At 49.5% G+C, this 23,121-nt stretch overlaps 1 protein-coding gene across 1 annotated transcript in view; it reads left to right on the top strand.

The window, feature by feature from the left end:
- The window catches only part of LOC140395143 (dedicator of cytokinesis protein 7-like), a 353,436-nt gene extending 331,164 nt beyond the window's left edge, over positions 1-22,272 (top strand). Inside the window, exons 43-45 of the mRNA XM_072482618.1 lie at positions 1,511-1,654; positions 3,200-3,306; positions 19,395-22,272. Coding sequence (XP_072338719.1) covers positions 1,511-1,654; positions 3,200-3,306; positions 19,395-19,551 — 408 coding nt within the window. The 3' untranslated portion in view covers positions 19,552-22,272. The remainder of the gene's footprint in view (positions 1-1,510; positions 1,655-3,199; positions 3,307-19,394) is intronic.
- Positions 22,273-23,121: the final 849 nt, after the last annotated feature.

Below are 23,121 nucleotides of genomic sequence, written 5' to 3'. Positions count from 1 at the left end.
TGACCAGGTCACTGGGGACATCTCTGGTCCAGGTAGGTGCTGGTCTATCATTACTTGCAATAACACGTTACATAGAGAGAACTGAAGAACTGGAGAGGGCACATTCTTGTCGAGAAGTAAAACTTGTGCAGTGAAGATGAGGAAGAGATGACACGAGGACTCGGCACAAACGACACGCCGAAAATAAAATTAGCTGCTAATTATCTGACTGATAGACAAGGGAAGAATGTAATGACCGTGAAATGAGACAGTCTGCTGTGCATGAGCTGACATTGGACGCTGTGATCTGATACCCTGGGGTTGAGAACCTGCCGCTCGGGAAATGAGCTAAACTTCACCCTCTGAACCTGGACCATGCCTGGCCTAGAAACATAACACAACATTGAAAATGGCAAGTTCCACTGAACCTGTTAATATTGGTTTAAGTTGTTCAAATCCATTATTCTGCATTGTCCCATTTTATTGTTCCAATTTCTCAAATTTTCTCCATCTGGCCTGCTTTTTTGGCTCATGTGAGACTTCAAATCTAGCAAGGCACTCCAATACCGTGCTGAGGGAGCACTTGACAGTTTTCAATTATTTGCGGTTCAACAGCTTGTGGTGAACGTATTGCTGCTACAATTCCACCATTGTATTGCATTGTATTGTGTTGTATTATGTTGATGCCCTTGTGGGCTCCGCCTATGGCTCCGCCCCCTCGGGGGAGGTATATAGATCTGCAGCCTGTAGGCGGCACTCAGTACAGAGCAGTCGCAGGCAGACACAGATCTAGCGAATTAAAACCACTGTTCACGACTACTAATCGTCTCGTGTGAATTGATGGTCGCATCACAGCTAAGTTTGCATCAATCGGGGAGACGGAAGTAGACTGATTGGTGCGGAGGGAATTCCCTGTTGCACAGGCTGAGGAGCAATGGGATGCCATACTGCAGTGTCAGGGAGCTGTACTTACAATGTGACTTGTTTACATGGGTGGTTATCATTAAAAATGTGGACATTGGAATTGATAGTGAAAGAACAAGCACAGAATGTGGCAGAAACAGAGCAATAGAATTTAGATGGGAGATGTCTGTGGGTAGAAGGTTTTAATATATTCATAGATGGGATACAAAACAATTAATGAGTCCAACATCTGCAACAGTGATGGAAACCTGGTTGTGGATCAGGCCCCACCCCCACCCAGGAGTCCTGCTGGTGTTTAACTGCTGAAAGTGGCTCCATTTACCGTGACTGATGAGCTCCCCGCTGCTCATACAGCCCGGACTACCTCTCCCACTGACTCATAGGATTTGAGCTCAGTGACAGTGTGGGCTCAGCAGATTTCACTATTGTGTGGAAATAGCCAGGGAGTATCGCTGCCGGAGACATCACCACCCACAGGGTGGGGAGAGAGTGTGAAGTCGGTGATATACATACACAGAGGAATGCTTGGGATTTTTTTGCAAGTTTCCCAGAATTCTCTCTCTCTGCGGTCCATACTCAATCCCAGCTCGTAATCCATATTTTGCAGATTAACCTAAGACCGATTGAAGCAGTGATTGAGGACATGCAAAAGAAAACACACGAGCTGGCACAGGCAACAACTGAGAACCCGCCCAACATGAAGCTGCTGCAGATGGTGCTGCAGGGTTCTGTGGGCACCACCGTCAACCAGGTTTGTGCATTGATCAGGGCAGGAGTCGTGGGAATAGAGACAATCCCTTTCCGTAAGTATAAAGAATATGTACAGCTGTGTCTGCTGTTAAAGGCGAGTTTGAGGGGAGTGAGACTAATTTCATAGAATTTACAGTGCAGAAGGAGGCCATTCAGCCCATCGAGTCTGCACCGGCTCTTGGAAAGAGCACCCTACCCAAGGTCAACACCTCCACCCTATCCCCATAACCCAGTAACCCCATCCAACACTAAGGGCAATTTTGGACACTAAGGGCAATTTATCATGGCCAATCCACCTAACGTGCACATCTTTGGACTGTGGGAGGAAACCGGAGCACCCGGAGGAAACCCACGCACACACAGGGAGGATGTGCAGACTCCGCACAGACAGTGACCCAAGCCGGAATCGAACCTGGGACCCTTGAGCTGTGAAGCAATTGTGCTATCCACAATGCTACCGTGCTACCCACTAAGGAAACTCTTGATGTTCTATAAGATGGAAATGTAATTTGTATCCACTGTAGTTCTCTGAACCCCATTCTGCTGAGTTTGTGTTTCTATTTACATTACTGCTTGTGACACAGCTCAGCACTTCTCAATTTGATGTGAACATTCCATCATGTTTACAGTCGATGCATTAAAGGGCTAAAGCAGACTACAACATCCTGAATATTACAAAGATAAGGTATAACAGTATGAGAATGACCTGGATATATCACACAGAGCAGAACAATGTATCTACCAGGGTATAACACACTCAGCAGAAAACTGCATGGACCAGGTATAACACACAGAGCAGAACAATGTATGTACCAGGGTATAACACACTCAGCAGAACAATGTATGTACCAGGGTATCACACACAGAGCAGAACAATGTATGTACCAGGGTATAACACACAGAGCAGAACAATGTATGTACCAGGGTATCACACACAGAGCAGAACAATGTATGTACCAGGGTATCACACACAGAGCAGAACAATGTATGTACCAGGGTATTACACACAGAGCAGAACAATGTATGTACCAGGGTATTACACACAGAGCAGAACAATGTATGTACCAGGGTATTACACACTCAGCAGAACAATGTATGTACCAGGGTATCACACACAGAGCAGAACAATGTATGTACCAGGGTATCACACACAGAGCAGAACAATGTATGTACCAGGGTATTACACACTCAGCAGAACAATGTATGTACCAGGGTATCACACACAGAGCAGAACAATGTATGTACCAGGGTATTACACACTCAGCAGAACAATGTATGTACCAGGGTATCACACACAGAGCAGAACAATGTATGTACCAGGGTATTACACACTCAGCAGAACAATGTATGTACCAGGGTATCACACACAGAGCAGAACAATGTATGTACCAGGGTATCACACACAGAGCAGAACAATGTATGTACCAGGGCATAACACACTCAGCAGAAAACTGCATGGACCAGGTATAACACACAGAGCAGAAACAAGTATGGACCAGGGTATAACGGGTACTAAATGCCAATGTTTTGTGGATTTTTGTTGCAGGGTGCTCTAGAGGTAGCTCAAGTATTTTTGTCTGAAATTCCTGATGATCCAAAGCTTTTCCGACACCACAACAAACTCCGAATCTGTTTCAAAGACTTTCTGAAACGGTAAGGAACCCCTTCCAGTCAGCTCAGGTTTAATGATGTCACTCAGTGTGGGAGGAACTTTCATATTTACAGAGTGGTGACTCAGACACAGTTACTGGAACACCACCGGTTCCTCATGGAGCTTTGGTAACTTTATATACGTTATACCCAGAATAAATGCATAACTTTCTCTGCGATGAAGATGAGGTTAGTGAAAAACATTTGTCTACCGAGCCTTGCCTTTTCACTGGTTCAACTTCAGATACCTCCTTTCGCAAAAGGGCTGAGGATATTCAGGGTCAGAATGAATGATGCTAAAGGGCCTGCTGTACTTTTCCAGAACATTGAATTTTAATTTCAAATCCCTTCCCCAGATTTTCATTGCTCCGATTTTATCCTGTTCCTCAGATAATATCATTCCCTTTGGTTCTCTAATGGTCTTTCATTGTTACCCTTGGCCCAGTGTTCTCACTCTGAATCAGAAGGGTTTAAAATCACACTGTGCAGCCTTGATCACAGAAACGGCTGAGGGAGTGCTGCACTGTTGGAGGAGCCATTTTTCAGGTGAAGTGTTGAACCAACATCAAAAACTTCCTAAATTATCTCGTGGGCGAGATTCTCCGACCCCCCGCCGGGGGCTGGCGTGAATCCTGCCCCCGCCAATTGCCGAATTCTCCGGCACCGGATATTCGGCGGGGGCGGGAATCGCGCCGCGCCAGTTGGCGGCCCCCCCCCCCCGCGATTCTCTGGCCCGGAGGGCCGAAGTCCCGCCGCTAAAATGCCTGTCCTGCCGGCGTAGATTAAACCACCTACCTTATCGGCGGGACAAGGCGGCGCGGGTGGGCTCCGGGGTCCTTGGGGGGGCGCGGGGCGATCTGGCCCCGGGGGGTGCCCCCACGGTGGCCTGACCCGCGATCGGGGCCCACCGATCCACGGGCAGGCCTGTGTCATGGGGGCACTCTTTCCCTTCCGCCTTCGCCACGGTCTCCATCATGGCGGAGGCAGAAGAGACTCCCTCCACTGTGCATGCGCGGAATGCCGTCAGCGGCCACTAACGCTCCTGCACATGCGCCGCCCGGAGATGTCATTTCCGCGCCAGCTGGCGCGCACCAAAGGCCTTTTCCGCCAGCAGGCAGGGCGGAAATTCGTCCGGCGCGGGCCTAGCCCCTTAAGGTTGGGGCTCGGCCCCCCAAGATGCGGAGCATTCCGCACCTTTGGGGCGGCGCGATGCCCGACTGATTTGCGCCATTTTGGGCACCAGTCGGCGGACATCGCGCCGATACCGGAGAATTTCGCCCGAGGTGCTTCACAGTAGCCACATAAAGAGATATTAGGACAGGTGACGAGAAGCTTGGTCAGGGAGGTAGATTTTCAGACGCATCTTAAATGAGGAGCAAAAATAAAGAAGCAGTGAGATTTTGCAATTGAATTCCATAGCCTAGGCTCTTGGCGTTGAAGGTGGCAAGGGTGGAGCGATAGAAGTCAGGGCATGAGCCCAGAATCGGAGGTGTGCAAGGATATCAGAAGATTGCAGGGCTGGAGGAGGTTTCATGGATAAAGGAGGGACAAGGAAGTAATGGGATTTGAAACCAAGGCACCATCAGTTGGACAAAGAAAATCCCATGGCGCCACGTGGAAAACTGCAGAGGATCTCTCCTCTCTCAGCTAACATTATCAAAAGGTTCAATATAATTGGCATTGGCAGCCTGGTTAGAAGAGAGGTGAGTATTTCTTTCACGTGGAGGCAGGTGGGAATCTGGAACTTGCTGCTTGAAAGGATATTAAAGGCAAAAACATTCATTGCATTTAAAAAATACTTGGATATGCACTAGAGGTGCAGTAATCTACAGGACTATTGAGCAAGAGTTTATAAGTGGGATTAGGTTCGATATCACTTTTCTGGCACAGAAATGGCCTCCTTCCTTCTGCGTTGTACATTTTCCACGCCCAGAATTTTACTTCCCTTCCCCAGTATGTTTGAATGAAACAGGGAGGGGGAGCATGAAATTCTAGGGACATGATTCCCACTGGGTTCCCATCCGCCCCCACCTCGCAGCGATTTTACGCTGGGGTGGGCAGGACCCCAGATGAGATCCCTCAATAAAAGAGACCTCCGTGTAAGAGACCCCCACCAGAAACCCTCCTTATTACAGAGACCCCTACCTGGAAGCTAGATAGCAGTCTAGATTGAGACAGTAAGAAAAATCAATGCTTGAAGACCGACCAATGCAATACACCTGCTGGCTCAGGCAGAGAAAGCAGCACCTGTAAATTCTTAGAAAACAAAATCCACATCAGCTGGGCTTTAACTACCTTTGATCTGCAAGACTTTCATTCACATCAATGTCAATTTGTTTTATGAGGCTGTGATTGACAGCTTGCATGCAACCAGCAATCTGGGTTGTTTAGTCTCATTTCCCTTCACGATTGAATGGATCTCAAGGACACAGCTATGAAACTAACCACAATTTTTAGGAACATCTAGCTATGATTGACAGCTCTTGGGCCAAATCAAAGTCAGTTAAGTGCTCCCACTTTGGGTCTCCTACGGGTGGGGGGGGGGGGGGGGGGGCTGGTGGGGTTGCTGTAATGGGATGGCCCTGATGGGGTTTCTGTAATTGGGGATCTCTGGTTGGGGTTTCTATTGGGGGTCGCTGTAATGGGGGTGTCTGTAATAGGTATCTCTGGTTGGGGTTTCTCTTATTGGGGGTCTCTGTAATGGGGGTCTCTGGTTGGGGTTTCTCTTATGGGCGTTTCTGTAAAAGGTGTTTTCTGGTGGGGGGTCTGGTGGGGGTGGGTGGACATGTTGGGGGGAGCCCTCCAATGGACTTTGGGGGCAACTCCCTTAAAGAGCTACCCCTTTGCCCACTGCAAGGTCCACCGCGCCACAGCCACGCTGGGAAATGCCAGCCCAGAGGAACGGAGAATCAAGTGTGTTACGGGCCAGGGCTTAGAGAACACAAAAGTGTATCATGGAGTTCACCTGACCCACAACTTTTAATAGATTTCGGTTATGGGGAGCATAAGGGCCCACTCCACAGGTGTGATGCAACAGAAATCTAAAGCACCTTTAAAACAAAACAATGTTTATTATATGAATCCGGTTAACATTTTATAAACACACAGTAAACATCTTAGCAACTATCAACTCAAATACTCCCCCCAAAGAATACAGTACTCTATAAGTAACTCTTAATCTTTCCTAGCAACATTCATAACACAAATACCCTCTTTAACAAAGATAGCAGTGTTTAAATTCTCGACTGAGATCAGTTATCACTTTTAAATTAGCAAGTGATCTGAAGATATTCTTCACATGCAGAGAGATCGAAATTACAACTTGTTTGGCTGGCTGCAGCTCCAACTCTGTAAACGAAACTAAACACACACTGTAGCTGCCAGCTCAAAAACGAAAGTAAAGCAGACAGACATCCCAGCTCCACCCATATTCTAACATCACTGCAGCTATTTGATAAACACCCATTTCTTAAAGGTACATCCACTACAGCTATTTGATAAACACCCATTTCTTAAAGATACTCTCACATGACACTCCCCCAAGAACAAAAAATAAACCATCAATTTCAAGATGGTTTCATTTTTCACCTTTCCACTTTCCTTTAAGAAATATCGACAGTGAATATACGTTTTTGTTTAACAAAACAAAACACGCAAACATTTATAATAATATAGTCCATTTTAGTAGTTCTTCCTCCACCTGGAATCCCTCTTGATTGACAGTCTCTTTGGACAAGAAGGTCTCTGCACGATCCATTCATTTCTCTATGCCTCGGCATTTCTCTTTAAAGTCAGATACTTTAGTTCAATCCGATCACAGAGACCCTTGTAATTCTCTAACACAGGAGCATTTGTTAACACAGACTTCAGGCAGTCAAATGCCTGTTGACACTCCGCTATCCACTTAAATTTGCTACACTTTGTTTTGTTATGCTCTTGACGTAGCATAAGCTGCTTCCTTGATATGCACTCTGACAAAGGAAGGTTCAGACTTGGAGATAGCTTTAACACATTTCTTACTGTTAACAATTCTCCTACTTGGATTCGACTCTACTGTTAATCCTTCTATAGCTACTCAGACTGATGAACCAATCTGCTACAATCCACGTGGTGGGTGTTTCAAATCAACCTTGCGTACACACTGAGTGTCTCCACTGGAAAGAGACTGAGCATGTGTGCTGTGTCCTGATATATGGGTTGGTGTAATGCCCTCCTGTGGTAGTGTCACCTCTGTGTGTATCTTGAATGCCCATTGGTCGTGTCCTATCTTACTGACCTATTGGTTGACTGTCTGTGTGTCATGTCTCTGGTGCTCCCTCTAGTGTCTAGCTAGGTGTAGTGTATGTACATTAACTCTTTGGGTGCTTACAGTGATGTATATCACCACATCCCCCTTTTTCCGTGTTACATATTTTCTGTGCAGTGTTAAAGAAAATTGAACAAACTAGGTAGATAAGTGGTGCTATGTACAAGTTATGATAACTGTGATGACTATCCAATATGATACAAGACCAAATCATAGTTGCGATGACTTTGAGGATAAGACAATACAAAATAAAAGTTCTGAGTCCAAAGTTCATGAATTTATATGGTCTGGTATAGAAGTGTCAATGGTGATGTTGTTATTCCCTTGTGAACGCCGTTAGTGTCCTTGTATTTGGTCATCAGGGGGTGTTCTTTTTTTAAAATATATTTTATTGAAAATTTTTCGATCACAATTTTTTCCCCTTACACATCAAACATAACAAAAAAGAAAATTTAACAGTGAACAAATAGCTAATCAACATGGTAAACTAATCATTTAACATAAACTAAACCTTTCCACCCCCCCCCTCCCCCCCCCCCTCCCCACTGGGTTGCTGCTGCTGGTCATCTGTCTTCCCTCTAACGTTCCCCTAGGTAGTCGAGGAATGGTTGCCACCGTCTGGTGAACCCTTGAGCCGATCCTCTCAGCGCAAACTTCATCTGCTCCAGTTTTATGAAACCCGCCATATCGTTTATCCAGGCCTCCAGTCCGGGGGGTTTCGCTTCCTTCCACATGAGTAGAATCCTACGCCGGGCTACTAGGGACGCAAAGGCCACAACGTCGGCCTCTTTCGCCTCCTGCACTCCCGGCTCATCCGCAACTCCAAATAAAGCTAGCCCCCAGCCTGGTTTGACCCGGACCTTCACCACCTTCGAAATCACTCCCGTCACTCCCTTCCAATACCCCTCCAGTGCCGGGCATGACCAAAACATATGTGCGTGGTTTGCCGGGCTTCCGCCTCACCTCCCACACTTGTCCTCCACTCCAAAGAACCTGCTTAATCTTTCTCCCGTTATGTGTGCTCTATGTAGCACCTTGAATTGAATCAGGCTAAGCCTGGCGCACGAGGAGGAGGAATTTACCCTGCTTAGGGCATCAGCCCACATACCCTCCTCTATCTCCTCCCCTAGCTCTTCTTCCCACTTTCCTTTTAATTCGCCCACCAGCTCCTCCCCCTCTTCCCTCATCTCTCGGTATATCTCTGACACCTTGCCCTCCCCGACCCACACCCCCGAAAGCACTCTGTCCTGGATCCCCTGTGCCGGGAGCAACGGAAATTCCCTCACCTGTTGTCTTGTGAACGCCCTCACCTGCATATATCTAAGGAAGTTTCCCCGGGGTAACTTATACTTTTCCTCCAATGCTCCCAAGCTCGCAAACGCCCCATCTATAAATAAATCTCCCACCCTCCTAATTCCCAACTGGTGCCAGCTCTGAAATCCTCCATCCATCCTTCCTGGGGCAAACCTGTTGTTGTTCCTGATTGGGGACCCCACCAGGGCTCCCCGCGCACCTTTCTGTCGCCTCCATTGTCCCCAAATATTCAATGTTGCCGCCACCACTGGGTTCGTGGTAAACGTTTTTGGTGAGAGCGGTAGCGGCGCCGTCACCAGCGCCTATAGGCTCGTCCCTTTACAGGACTTTCTCTCCAGTCTTTTCCACGCCGCTCCCTCTCCCTCCATCATCCATTTACGAATCATCGCCACATTGGCGGCCCAATAGTAGTCGCCCAAATTCGGTAGCGCCAATCCTCCTCTGTCTCTGCTACGTTGTAGGAACCCCCTCCTTACCCTCGGGACTTTCCCTGCCCACACGAAGCTCGTGATGCTCCTGTCTATTTTAAAAAAAAAGGTCTTAGTGATTAGTATAGGGAGACATTGAAATACAAATAAGAACCTCGGGAGGACCATCATCTTAATTGCCTGCACTCTGCCCGCCAGCAACAGAGGCTGCATGTCCCACCTCTTGAAGTCCTCCTCCATTTATTCTACCAATCTTGTCAGATTAAGTCTGTGTAAGGTTCCCCAGCTCCTAGCGATCTGAATCCCCAGGTATCGGAAGTTTCTTTCCACTTTCCTTAGAGGCAGGCCTTCTATCTCTCTACTATGGTCCCCAGGGTGTATCACAAATAGTTCACTCTTCCCCCTGTTAAGCCTATATCCCGAGAAATCTCCGAACTCCCTCAATATCTGCATGACCTCTGTCCCCACTGGGTCCGTCACATACAACAGTAGGTCATCCGCGTATAGCGACACTCGGTGTTCTTCTCCCCCTCTAATCACTCCTCTCCATTTCCTGGAGTCTCTCAACGCCATGGCCAGAGGTTCAATTGCCAACGCGAACAACAATGGAGATAGTGGGCATCCCTGTCTTGTTCCCCTATATAGTCGGAAATACTCCGATCTTTGCCGACCCGTGACTACACTTGCCGTTGGGGCCCCATAAAGGAGTTTGACCCAGCTAATAAACCCGTTCCCGAACCCAAACCTCCTTAGCACCTCCCATAAGTACTCCCACTCCACCCTATCAAATGCCTTCTCTGCATCCATTGCCGCCACTATCTCTGCCTCCCCCTCCACTGGGGACATCATTATCACCCCTAATAGTCGTCGCACGTTGACATTCAGTTGTCTCCCCTTTACGAACCCTGTCTGGTCTTCGTGCACCACCCCCAGGACACAGTCCTCTATCCTCGATGTCAGTACCTTTGCCAACAATTTGGCGTCCACATTCAATAATGAAATAGGTCTATAGGACCCGCACTGCAACGGGTCTTTATCCCGATTCAGAATTAGCGATATCGTCGCCTCCGACATTGTCGGGGGTAAAGTCCCTCCTTCCCTGGCCTCATTAAATGTCCTCCCCAACAGCGGGGCCAACAAGTCCACGTATTTTCTATAAAATTCCACCGAGAACCCGTCTGGTCCCGGAGCCTTCCCTGCTTGCATATTCCCCAGCCCCTTAATAACCTCGTCCACCCCAATCGGTGCCCCCAGGCCTTCCACCTCCTGCTCCTCCACCCTCGGGAACCTCAATTGATCCAGGAACTGCCGCATCCCCTCCTCTCCCTCCGGGGGTTGGGACCTATACAGTCCTTCATAAAAGGTCTTGAACACCTCATTTATCTTCCCTGCTCTCCGCACCGTAGCTCCCTTTTCGTCTCTAATTCCCCCTATCTCCCTCGCCGCTGTCCTCTTTCGCAGCTGATGGGCCAGCAGGCAACTATCCTTTTCCCCATATTCATACCGCCTCCCCTGTGCCTTCCTCCACAGCACCTCCGCCCTTCTGGTGGTCAAAAGGTCGAACTCTGTCTGGAGTCGTCTTCTCTCCCTGTACAGTCCCTCCTCCGGGGTCTCCGCAAATTCCCTGTCCACCCTTAAAATCTCCCCCAGTAATCTTTCCCTTTCCTTGTCCTGTTTTCCCTTTGTGGGCCCTAATGGAGATCAGCTCTCCTCTGACCACCGCTTTTAGTGCTTCCCATACCACTCCCACTCGGACCTCCCCGTCGTCATTGGCCTCCAGGTACCTCTCAATACATCCCCGCACTCTTCCACACACTCCCTCATCCGCCATCAATCCCACATCCAATCGCCAGAGTGCTCGCTGCTCCCTTTCCTCTCCTAGTTCCAGGTCCACCCAGTGTGGGGCATGGTCCGAAACCGCTATGGCTGAATACTCAGCTTCTTCCACCCTTGAGATCAACGACCTTCCCAGAACAAAAAAATCTATCCGGGAGTACACTTTATGGACATGGGAGAAGAAGGAGAACTCCCTGGCCCTCGGTCTAAGAAATCGCCATGGATCCACTCCCCCCATTTGGTCCATAAACCCCTTGAGCACCTTGGCCGCTGCCGGCCTTCTTCCGGTCTTCGATCTGGATCTATCTAACCCTGGGTCCAGCACGGTGTTGAAGTCCCCTCCCAATATCAAGTTTCCTACCTCCAGGTCCGGTATGCGACCCAACATCCGTCTCATAAATCCCGCATCGTCCCAATTCGGGGCATATACATTAACCAGCACGACCTCCATTCCCTCCAGCCTGCCACTCACCATTACATATCTACCTCCGCTATCTGCTACAATGCTCCTTGCTTCAAATGCTACCCGTTTCCCCACCAATATGGCCATTCCTCTATTCTTTGCATCTAGTCCTGAGTGGAACACCTGTCCCACCCATCCTTTCCTTAACCTAACTTGGTCCGCCACCTTCAGGTGCGTCTCCTGGAGCATAGCCACGTCTGCCCTTAGTCCTTTCAAGTGCGCGAGCACTCGGGCCCTTTTAATCGGTCCATTCAGGTCTCTCACGTTCCACGTGATCAGCCTCACTAGGGGGCTACCTGCCCCCTTCCCGTGTCGACTAGCCATCACCTTCTCTAGGCCAGTCCCGTATCCCGCCTCCGCGCTCCCACCCGCTCCCCAGGCGTCGCATTCCATCCCCGTCCACCCACTCTTTAGCCATTTCCTCTTTGATTTCCGCAGCAGCAACCCAGTTATTCCCCCCCCCCCCCCCGCCCCCCCGCTAGATCCCCTTCTAGCGTGATTGCTCCCCCCATATTACTTCCGCAAGTCTGCTGACTTGAACTGACCCCGGCTACTCCTGCTCCTTCCTTGACCCCCCCGTGTGGGGAACTCCCATCTGCCTTGCGCCTGTCTTCCCGCCATTATCTTTCTGGCGCGGGAACATCCCTTTATCTGACCCGCCTCTTGTGGCGCAGCTCCCTTTCCCCTCCCCCTCCCCTTCCCCATTCTCCGCCTATGTCCCTTCTTTCCCCCCTCACCGGCGCCCACATTTCTTAGTGTCTCCCCCATCCCAATTTACTTCTCTATTTACATCGACAATATCATTCCCTACAGTATCAGTCCCTCAGTTCCGATCCAATTTCTCCTCTTTAATAAAGGTCCATGCTTCTTCCGCCGTATCGAAATAGTGATGTCTCTCCTGGTACGTGACCCATAGTCGTGCCGGCTGCAGCATCCCGAACTTCACCTTCTTTTTATGTAACACCTCCTTGGCTCAGTTAAAACTCGCCCTCCTTCTCGCCACCTCCGCACTCCAATCCTGGTACACCCGTACCACTGCATTCTCCCATCTGCTACTCCGTACTTTTTTAGCCCATCTCAGGACCTCTTCTCTATCTTTAAGGCGGTGAAATTGCACGATTGTCGCCCTAGGTGGTTCTCCCGCTTTTGGTCTTCTCGCCGGGATCCGATGTGCCCCCTCCACCTCTAAGGGGCCCGCAGGGGCCTCAGCTCCCATCAACGAGCTTAGCATCGTGCTTACATAAGCCCCGCAATCCGCTCCTTCCACTCCCTCAGGGAGACCCAGTATCCGAAGGTTCTTCCTTCGCGCTCTGTTTTCTAGGGCCTCAATCCTTTCAATGCACTTTTTGTGGAGCGCCTCGTGCGTCTGTGTTTTGACCGCCAGGCCCAGGATCTCGTCCTCATTATCCGTCACCTTCTGCTCCACCACGCGGAGCTCTGTCTCCTGGGTCCTTTGTGCCTCCTTGAGCCCCTCAATTGCCTGTAGCATCGGGGTCAGCACCTCCCTCTTTAGTAGCTCCACACACCGTCTCAAGAATTCGTCTTGCTCGGGCCCCCATGTCGCCTGGGCTTTCTCCGCCGCCATCTTGTGTCTTCTCCCTTTCTGTCCCTATCGTCGAGGATTCCTCGCGCTGCAGCCGCCGCCGCCGATATTTTCCTCTTTCGTTGGGGGGGACTCCCTATTCACTCACCCCACACCGGGTTTTGTCGCGCGAAAATTTCCCGTTGGGGCTCTTAAAAGAGCCCGAAGGTCCGTTGGAGCGGGAGCCGCCGAAACTTGCGGCTTAGCTGGTCATCGCCGCAACCGGAAGTGTCCATCAGGGGGTGTCCAAGTGTTCAAATCACTTAATTGACTGATTTGGAGTCTGTGTCTTTTTTTTTTCGATGCTTATGGTAGCAATTCTTGATGACATCTGTCCTGAAAGCCAGGTTGCCTGTTGGTAGTGCAGCAAACGTGAATTGGTAAGATGCATCATCCTGCCATGGTATGTCATTGTACTGAGCTGAGCAGTAACAGTGTCCCTCATTTGCAGAGTTGTACCATGTCGTACCAGTCGTAGTTCCATTGGTGTTGTTTTTGTCGTGCTTGTTGTCGACGTTGTTGCCTTTGGTATGCTTCTTGCTATTTTCTTTGATGTTGTTGTTGTGTTGGTTGGTTTAGTTGCCGTGTTTGCTGCGCTCAAGGACCACACTCTGTGGATAATACGAGTCCTTCACACAGTTACTCGTGTCAGCGTCCTATGTGGCATCTGCTGTTTCCTTGAGCGTGCCATCACTGAGTTTGCGGCGCTCCTCGTCTGGAGTCATGCCCGGCTTACTTGAATCAGCTTTGGCTTGTCGATGCTCCCCGACTGGAATCTGGGCTGTTTCACCTGAGTCAGTTTTGGTTTCTTCATGCTCCCCGTCCGGAGTCATTTCAGGTTCACTTGTATCTTCTGAAGTTTCGTGATGCTCCCCGTCCGGAGTCAAAACAGTCAGGAATGTATTTGCTTGTGGAGAGGCTCGAACGAATGAGGTTTGAAATAATGTGGTGTCACCGGAGTAACCAGTAGTCTCACTGTGATTGTCGAGTGCCTCTGCACATTCTAGCTGAGGTCTGTCACGTTGCACATCTGGTATGGGAAGTGGGATGTCACTTGTCGCACATACAGTGGGTAGAGCCTCAGTGTCTTCTTGTCGTTCACTTGAGCTGGGTAGACTGTCAGAGTCTTCTTCTGGTGGCTCAAACAATCTGGGTGGACTGTCATAGTCGCTGTGTTGTTCACGTGAGTGTGGTAGACTGTCATAGTCTTCTTCCTGTTCACTGGAGCGTGGTAGACTGTCATGGTCTGCTTGCTTTACACTTTAGTGTGGCAGACTGTCATAGTCTTCTTGCTGTGCACTTGAGCGTGGCAGACTTGCATCGTCTGCTGCTGGTTGCTCAGAGGAGGTTGCTAGACCCTCATGGTTTTGTTCATGCAAGGACTGCGCTCTGGAGTCTTGCGTTCCTTCTATCGTGGAGGCTGTCCACAAGCTCGCTGTGGAGGCTTGTGTCACTCGAGTCGCTTCTTGTTCATGCAAGGACTGCGCTGTGGAGTCTTGCGTTGCTTCTATCGTGGAGTCTGTCTACGTGCTCGCTGTGGAGGCTTGTGTCACTGGAGTCACTTCTTGTGTGCAGTTGTCTCGCTGTGGAATCTTTCATCGCTTTCTGTGTGGAGGCTGGGATCCTTTGTGGTGCGTGGACCACTCTCTGTGTGGAGTCGGGGACCCTTCATGGTGCGTGGACCACTCTGTGTGGCAGCAGGCCGCTCTCTGTGGGCTTGTACCACTCTCTGTGTCTTGGTGTCAGGCCGCAGCATTATCCTGCACTCACGAGTCGGGATGTCATATATGCTGGGCTGAAGATCCTCAAATCCGAAGAACACATCTGCGTCTGTGTCGGATTCTTCACTGTAGAACACATCTCGTTGCGGTTCGGATTTGGTACTGGGGTCGCCATCTCCAATGAGGAAATCATCATCTGAGTCGTAGTCTTCGAGGACCATATCATCACATTTTGTGTTGGAGCTGGCATTGGGCTTGCGATGTCCAAAGACGAATTCAAGGTCTGAGTCATAGTCTTCAAGGACTGTATCATCTCTTTGGGTGGTGCTAACTGCTTGTTGCAGGGTTCTGCGGAGGTTACTTTCAGCTACTGGTCGAATTTCAGGCATTGTGCTGTCGTTCCAGGTGAAAGAATCGGGTTTTACAGCTTTAAAAAAAAATTTCCGTGTTTTGGGACATTTCCCCTTTAAGTGGGCGTGGTCCGGGGCCTCTGACGTCACAAAGCGTGTGACATAGTGCGTAGGAAGCGATTGCGCATGCGCAGATCGCTGTTCCTTTACTTGGGGCCTTTATTGCAATTGCGCATGCGCGGCTTCTCGCGCATGCGCAAATAGGCCTTCCTGTACTGTGCACTCTTTGCGCAAATGCGCATGTGCAGCACCTTTTCCAAGAGGGCTGCAATTCAAAGCTGCCGTTCGTTGCTGCAAGCCTACCTCGTGGTGAGTTTTGGCGCCTCTTTTATCTTTTCTTCTTGTATGTTCCTCGCAGAATTCTTGGAATTTGTCCAGGACTGCCTGGAAGTCGCTCTTGTTTTGCCCCTTTGAGTATTTGAAGGTCTGGAAGATTTCAGCAGCTTCTGGACCTGCAATGGTAAGTAGAAGCTTTATTTTCTCTGCATCTGCCACGCAATCTAAGTCGGACGCTACCAGGTAGATCTCGAATCTCTGCCTGAAACAACGCCAGTTTTCACTGAGATTGCCTTGGTACCTGAGCTGCTGTGGAACTGGAATCCCGAACATCATCTTGTCTGGCTGCTGTTGCTGGTGGTCACTGTTTTGTTGAGTTGAGCTATATAGATTTAACAGTCACTCCTGGATACCATGTTTTGTTATGCTCTTGACGTAGCATAAGCTGCTTCCTTGATGTGCACTCTGACAAAGGAAGGTTCAGACTTGGAGATAGCTTTAACACATTTATTACTGTTAACGATTCTCCTACTTGGATTCGACTCTACTGTTAATCCTTCTATAGCTACTCAGACTGACGAACCAGTCTGCTACAATCCACGTGGTGGGTGTGATGTGTTTCAAATCAACCCTGTGTACACACTGAGTGTCTCCACTGGAAAGAGACTGAGCATGTGTGCTGTGTCTTTATATATGGGTTGATGTAATGCCCCCCTGTGGTAGTGTCACCTCTGTGTGTATTTTGAATGCCCATTGGTCGTGTCCTATCTTACTGACCTATTGGTTGACTGTCTGTGTGTCATGTCTCTGGTGCTCCCTCTAGTGTCTAGCTAGGTGTAGTGTATGTACATTAACTCTTTGTGTGCTTACAGTGATGTATATCACCACACACTTCTTTAGCAAGTCCATCAGTGGAGCAACCACACTGCTAAAGTTCAGCACAAATGTCCGGTAAAATCCACTCATGCCAAGAAATCGCATTGTTTCCCTTCATGTCGCGGGGTATTGGAAACCCCAATAACTTTTGTTTTCACATCCCGTGGGACCATTCGACCCTGTCCGATTGTATGGCCAAGGAAAGTGACTTGGGCTTTTCCAAATTCACTTTTGGCTAGGTTTACCACCAAACCCACCTCCTGAAGCCGATCGAATAACTCCATCAGATGTTTTAAATGTTCTTTCCACGTCTGACTGAAAGTTACCAGATCGTCGATGTGTACCGCACAATTGGGTAATCCTGAAACAACTTTGTTAGTTAACCATTGAAATGTGGCTGGGGCATTTTTCATGCCAAATGGCATAACTTTGAATTGATATACACCATCTGGAGTCACAAAAGCTGAAATCTCCTTCGCCCTTTCAGATAAAAGTACCTGCCAGTAACCTTTAAGTAAATCCAGTTTGTAAATAAAAGCTGATTGTCCCACTTTCTCAATGCAATCCTTCAAACGTGGGATAAGATAAGAGTCCGTTTTTGTAACTGCATTAACCTTTCTATAGTCCACACAGAACCATTGGGTACCGTCTGGTTTAGGTACCATCACTATGGGTGAGCTCCATTGGCTGCAATCCACTTCAATTATGCCCGTTTTAAGCATACTTTCAATTTCCTTATTAACCTGTGCCAATTTTAAAGGGTTAAGCCTATATGGATGTTGTTTAATTGGAACAGCACTTCCCACATCTACATCATGTATAGCCATTTTAGTGCTTCCCAACTTATCTCCATGGAAACCCAGAAAAAGAATCAGGAATCGCCCATGGTCACCATTAACAAAAATTGTCCACCCCACAACCTCACCCACCCACCCCCGCTAATATTCAAGGCCATCCAATCCCCGAAAGTGTACAATGAATGCCACCCACGACTTGTAAAACCGCCCCCCACCTCCCCACCTCCCAGACTCCTCCGCTCCACTTTCTCTCGAAAACACCTCACCTGTATCGGTCCCTTCCCCCAACTTTTCACCCCGGCTAGGCTCATCGAAACCTGTTCTACCGGGCTCTGATGGCCGCAGCCCCTCTCCCCACCTCACTCCCGTTCATGAGCCGGCTTAAACCAGCCATTGTGGAGGCCCCCACCCGGGTACCCTTCCCCCCGTGCCTGGTCCCAGGAAAACAAAGAAATCCCCTTTAACACACAACCGCAGCATAAACATACAAGCCTCAAAGAACCATCATTGCAAAGGAAAGTCCCAACTCTTACCTTGTCCCAATGGACAGTGTTGATTGATTTAGTACACACAACAACATGCAGTGAAAAGATAAAGCTACATACAGCTACATCCTCTCCTACCAACCCCCTACCCTCAGGACAAGACCAGTCCTCAGTCCCATTTCTCAATTCTGCCACAGCCCTTCTGCCTTCGCAAACACCTCCGCCGCTTCCACCGTCTCAAAATAAAAGTCTTTGGATTTGTAGGTCACCCTCAACTTAGCTGGATACACTATGCCGCACCGCACCATGCTGTTTTACAGTGCTGTCTTCACTCGGCCGAAGGCCGCCCGCCTCCTCGCCAACTCCACCTTTAAGTCCTGGTATATATGTATACCAGCTCCAGCCCACTGCACCTCCCGCTTCTGATTTGCCCAGCACAGGACCTTCTCCTTCACACGGTATCTACAGAAACAAACAGTCACCAGTCTTGGCGACTCACTCACCTTTGGCATAGGCCTCCACGACCTATTTGCACTCCCCCAAAAGCTCCGTCAACATCGGGCAGACCCACAATCCTCAGATTCTGCCGAGTGGATCTGTTTTCCAGGTCTTCCATTACCTCCTCCACCAGCACTTTCAATACCGCCCCCATCTCCTTCCTCATCGCTTCCATGTGTTTTGTGAACTTTCTCTCAAGTTCCACGGCCATCGCCTCGGTCATCCTTTCTGCCGTGAGCAGAGCGGCCTCACCCGGCACCACAGCCTCCGCCTTCCTTCCAGATCCTGAGCCGACTTATCCACCCACTGGCGGACCTTCATTAGCCCCCTTTTCCACAGCCATTTTCCTTTGAGATTTTGACATCGCTCTTCTCTGTGCCTTCCTACCCTGGTTTCATCAACAGTTGCTTCTGGGACGGGGCATCAATACTCCGAAAAATCAATCCTTGGCCGGGAGCCCTCCAACGTGCGGCTTCCTCCTGCCCGCCGCCACCGGAAGTTAAACACCCATTTCTTAAAGATACTCTCACAGGACGTGCGGGCTTGGAGAATCCAGTGCCCGGCCCGTTAATAGGATGCAAATGGGTCAATTTGACCTATTTGCATCCTGCCGCTGATGCGAGGCGCAAACCTCGATAACGCGGGGGACCAGAGCATCACAACGGGATTAGCGACATTTTTTTTGACAATGCTAGATTCTCGGCCACTTCGGGAACTCTGCCATGGGCAGAGGAGAATCTAGCCCGATCAGTTTAATTTTACAGCAAGCAATCCGTTTCTTCTTTCTCTCTCTGCCCACGTTTCATATGTATTCCAACATTCATTTTCCGATGCCCGACAATTATTTCTCACAGGGGCTAATTCCTGATGTGCTGTATACTCCCATCATTACTATTCTGTGTCAGATTTCCAGTGCCGCCTGTATTCTGTTTTTTAAATCCACATTTGCAGAAGGAAAAGCCCTCAGCCAACAACTCCAACAGACTCATTAATCATTAATCAAGTTGTGAAACACCTTGACTGTAGTATTGTAGATGTCTAGTCTGTGACTGAGCTAAACTGCAGTTGCCCTTTTTCTCCCTCTTCTGTTGTACCACAGGTGTGAAGACGCCTTGAAGAAAAACAAAAGTTTGATCACCTTTGATCAGCTTGAGTATCAACATGAACTCGAGCGGAACTACGATGCTCTCGCGCACAACCTACAGCCATTTATTAACCGCAGAATCCCACATCTTTATGTCATGACTCGCTTGTAGTGCTGTGATATATACCTTGAGAAACACGCCAAGGACACCGTCACTGAATGGAGTAACACTCCTGTTGAATGATATCGCAGTTTACAGTTCATTCGTGAATAGTTACCAAATGGAACAATGGAAGACATATTTATGTATCTGCTCAGTAAGAAGTCACCTCACTGGTCCCGATGCCTGGACCTTGACATGGCAATTTGTGCTTCCTGATGTTCTTTGCTATTTTATGTCTCCCGCTGGGCTACACCCTTCTCACTCATAGGTGCACTCCTATGGCAACGATTTCCATTTACATAAAACCTTTAACATAAGACAATTGTCTCAAAACATTCGCCGAGACAGGTGGAAATTTGACACAGGGCGAGAAAGGAGCTGAGGAGGTCGGTGTCGGAGGTGGGGTTTTGACAAGTGAGTGAGGGACTGGATTTGCCAAGGGAATTCTACAGTATAGGATGCTGCTAGCTGCAGGTTCAAATCCTCTTCAATAACACATGGACCATCAGAGAGAGGCAGAATTTGTCTCTTCACTGAGAAAAATAAATCTGCTTGAATTATAAATAACATGACCAGCATGGAATTGGTACAAAAATGATACCCTGTTCTCTCTCTCCCTTACTCATGAACACAGAAACAAAACAAAATTAAATATCAATTTTTCTGGGATAATATTGGGCGCAATCTACCAGCCGTGTCCCGCCGGAATGGGATGCTGGGGGAGGCTTTCCCCAGGCTTCCGACAGCCATTATGCCTCGGATCTAACCGGCACCCGGAATCTATCATTCTCCCCAGGAAGACCCTAGCTGGGCGCCGTTTTGTACTGGTAGAATGGCACCTGGGGGGGTGGGGGGACCTCCAGGCCATTGGAGGCCCCTTGGTGATCAGGGAAAGGTGGCACCCTGGCTCTCCCCCAGGCACCTTGGCACTGCCAGGCTTGCACATTAGCACTGCCACCCTGGCATCACCAAGGTGCCCCGGTGACACTGCCAAGCTGGCAGAAGCACTGCCAATGGTCAGGGCCTGAAGGGGGCCATGCCCATGAAAGGAGGGATGGGGGAGAATGAAGGGTGGGGATGTGAAGGGGAGGTATGAAGGGGTGTAAATACATTCACTATGAGCACATTTATAAAGTTAGGAAATATGGGAACTAACATCCATTCAGCAAATGTGCTCAAGCAACAATGTAATAATGACCAGATTTAGGAATGTTTATTGAGGGATAAACATTGACCAGGACATCAAGGATAACTCCCCTGTTCTTCTTCAACACAGTTCCTGGAATCTTTTACATCCACCCTGGATGGACCCCAGTTTACACTCTCATGTGACAAACAGGCCCTCCAGCAAAGTTCCCTCAGTACTACACTGGATTGTCGGCCTTGATTTTTGTGCTCAAGTCCTGGAGAATGTATGATGCCCTCAGTGGAGCAGGAACTGGAAGCAGTGGTGGCAACAGGCGCAGAGAAGGCGTTTGACTGGGTTAAGTGGGCATATTTGTTGAAGGTGTTGGGTCAGTTCAGGCAGAGGTTTGTGGATTAGGTTCAGCTGTTGTATAAGGCACCAAAGGCTAGTGTCTGGAAAAATAGTTTGGAGTACTGTTGGCTACATCGGGAGACGAGGCAGGGGTGTCCGCTTTTTGCTCTGGCAATAGAGCCCTTGGCAATGGCGCTTAAGACATCAGGGGGATGGAAGGGGATTGAGCGGGGAGGGATTGAGCACAGGGTCGCTCTGTATGCAGACGACCTCTTGTACATTTCTCACTCTGGGGAATTTCGATAGGATCATGGGGAACCTGGGGGATTTTGGCTGTTTCTCAGGATATACATTAAACATGGGAAAAAGCGAGGTGTTCTCAATAAATTCCAGGGAGCAGGAGAGGAAGCTGGGAGAGTTGCCATTCCGGGTGGTAAGGGTGAGTTTCCGCTACCTCGGGATACAGGTGGTGTGGAGTTGGGCCCAGTTGCATAAATTGAACTTGGCACGGTTGGTGGAAGGTATAGTAGGTGGACTTCATGAGGTGGGATATGTTGCCCTTGTCTTTGGCAAGGCCTGTACAGACGGTGAAAATGACGATGCTGCCCAAGTTTCTGTTTGTGTTTCAGAACCTCCGCAGCTTTGTTCCAAAGTCCTTTTTTAGAAACGTGAATGGGATGATTTTGAGGTTTGTGTGGGCGGAGGAGGCCCTGCGGGCGAGGAGGGTTTTCCTGGAAAGGGATCGGCAAGGGGGGTTCTGGCTTTGCCGAGCCTGTTGAATTACTACCGGGCAGCAACCATTGCAATGGTTAGGAAATGGGCGGTAGAGGAGGGGTTGGTCTGGGGGCAGTAGAAGTGGCGGCATGTAGGGGGGGCACTGTTGTTGCCGCCGCTTCCATTCTCGTCGGTATGATACTCCGTGAGCTGGTGGTGGTAGCAGCATTGAGGATTTAGAACCAGTGTAGGCAACACTTTGGATTGGAAGGCATGTCTCTGTGGGCGGCGATATGTGACTTCCATAGGTTTGCAGCGGCAGGGCTGGATGTAAATTCCGGGGGTGACGCAGGTGGGGTAGAGTGCTTCAGGGACTTGTTTGTAGGAGGAACGTTTGCAGGGTTGGAGGAGCTTGAGGAGCTGGATCAGTTGTCTAAGGGAAACAGGTTCAGGTACCTGCAGGTGAGGGACTTTGTGAAGAAAGAGGTACCGTCCTTTCCAGAGCTGCCACCTCCGATGCTGCAAGACAAGTTGTTGTCCGAGGATGACATTGGGGGGGGGGGGGGGGGGGAGAGAGTGGCGGATACATCAGGGGTGTTTTGTTTTGTTTGGGGTGGGTATGAAGGAAGGAAGCAATTTGGGGTGACAGGGGGTAGAGGGTTGTGGGGGGGGGGGTGCGGGGGTAGATGGGGAAGGTGGATTGTTAATTTTGTTACTTGTTGCCGAGGTTTGGCGTGTGTATTTTTGTACATATGAAAACTGCCGTCAATAAAAATATTCCTGAAAAAAAAAGTCCTGGAGAGGGACTTGAACCCAGAACTTTGTGATTCAGAGGCAAGAGTGCTACTAACTGAGCCACAACCGACACAGATTCAGAACCGATCCGGCAACTCAAAACTGGGCATCCATGAGGTACCGTGAGCCACCAGCAGAATTATATCACCATCACAATAGCCTCATACCCTACACTCTACCATTATCAGCAATGAGTAATGCAGGAAAGAATGTCAAAAGCACCAGGAGGTCAAGATGAGGGGCGGGATTCTCCGATAATGGAGCGTTTTACGACGGCGTCATCTGGCCGCTAGGAGCAGCGATCCTGCGCCACACAGGGGGCCAGCACGACACTGGAGCACTACACGCAGCTCCAGCTGCCGCTACGTGCCCCAGGACGACCATGGCGCGGGTCCGCACATGCGTACCATGGCCGGTGCGGGTCTGCGCATGCGCGTGGGTTGCCGTCTCTGCGCCGGACCCCCGGCAACATGGCGGAGCCCTACAGGGGCCCGGGGCGGAGGAACATAGCCCGCCCCCCCGGAATTAGCCCGCCCGCCGATCGGTAGCCCTCGATCGCTGGCCTGACCAACATAGGGGCCCACCCTGGAGTC

The sequence above is a fragment of the Scyliorhinus torazame genome, chromosome 18 (assembly GCF_047496885.1).
Source record: "Scyliorhinus torazame isolate Kashiwa2021f chromosome 18, sScyTor2.1, whole genome shotgun sequence".
In the NCBI taxonomy this organism is placed as follows: Eukaryota; Metazoa; Chordata; class Chondrichthyes; order Carcharhiniformes; family Scyliorhinidae; genus Scyliorhinus; species Scyliorhinus torazame.
The sequence above is the reverse complement of the archived record's forward strand: the minus strand, read 5'-3'. Positions and strand labels throughout refer to the sequence as shown.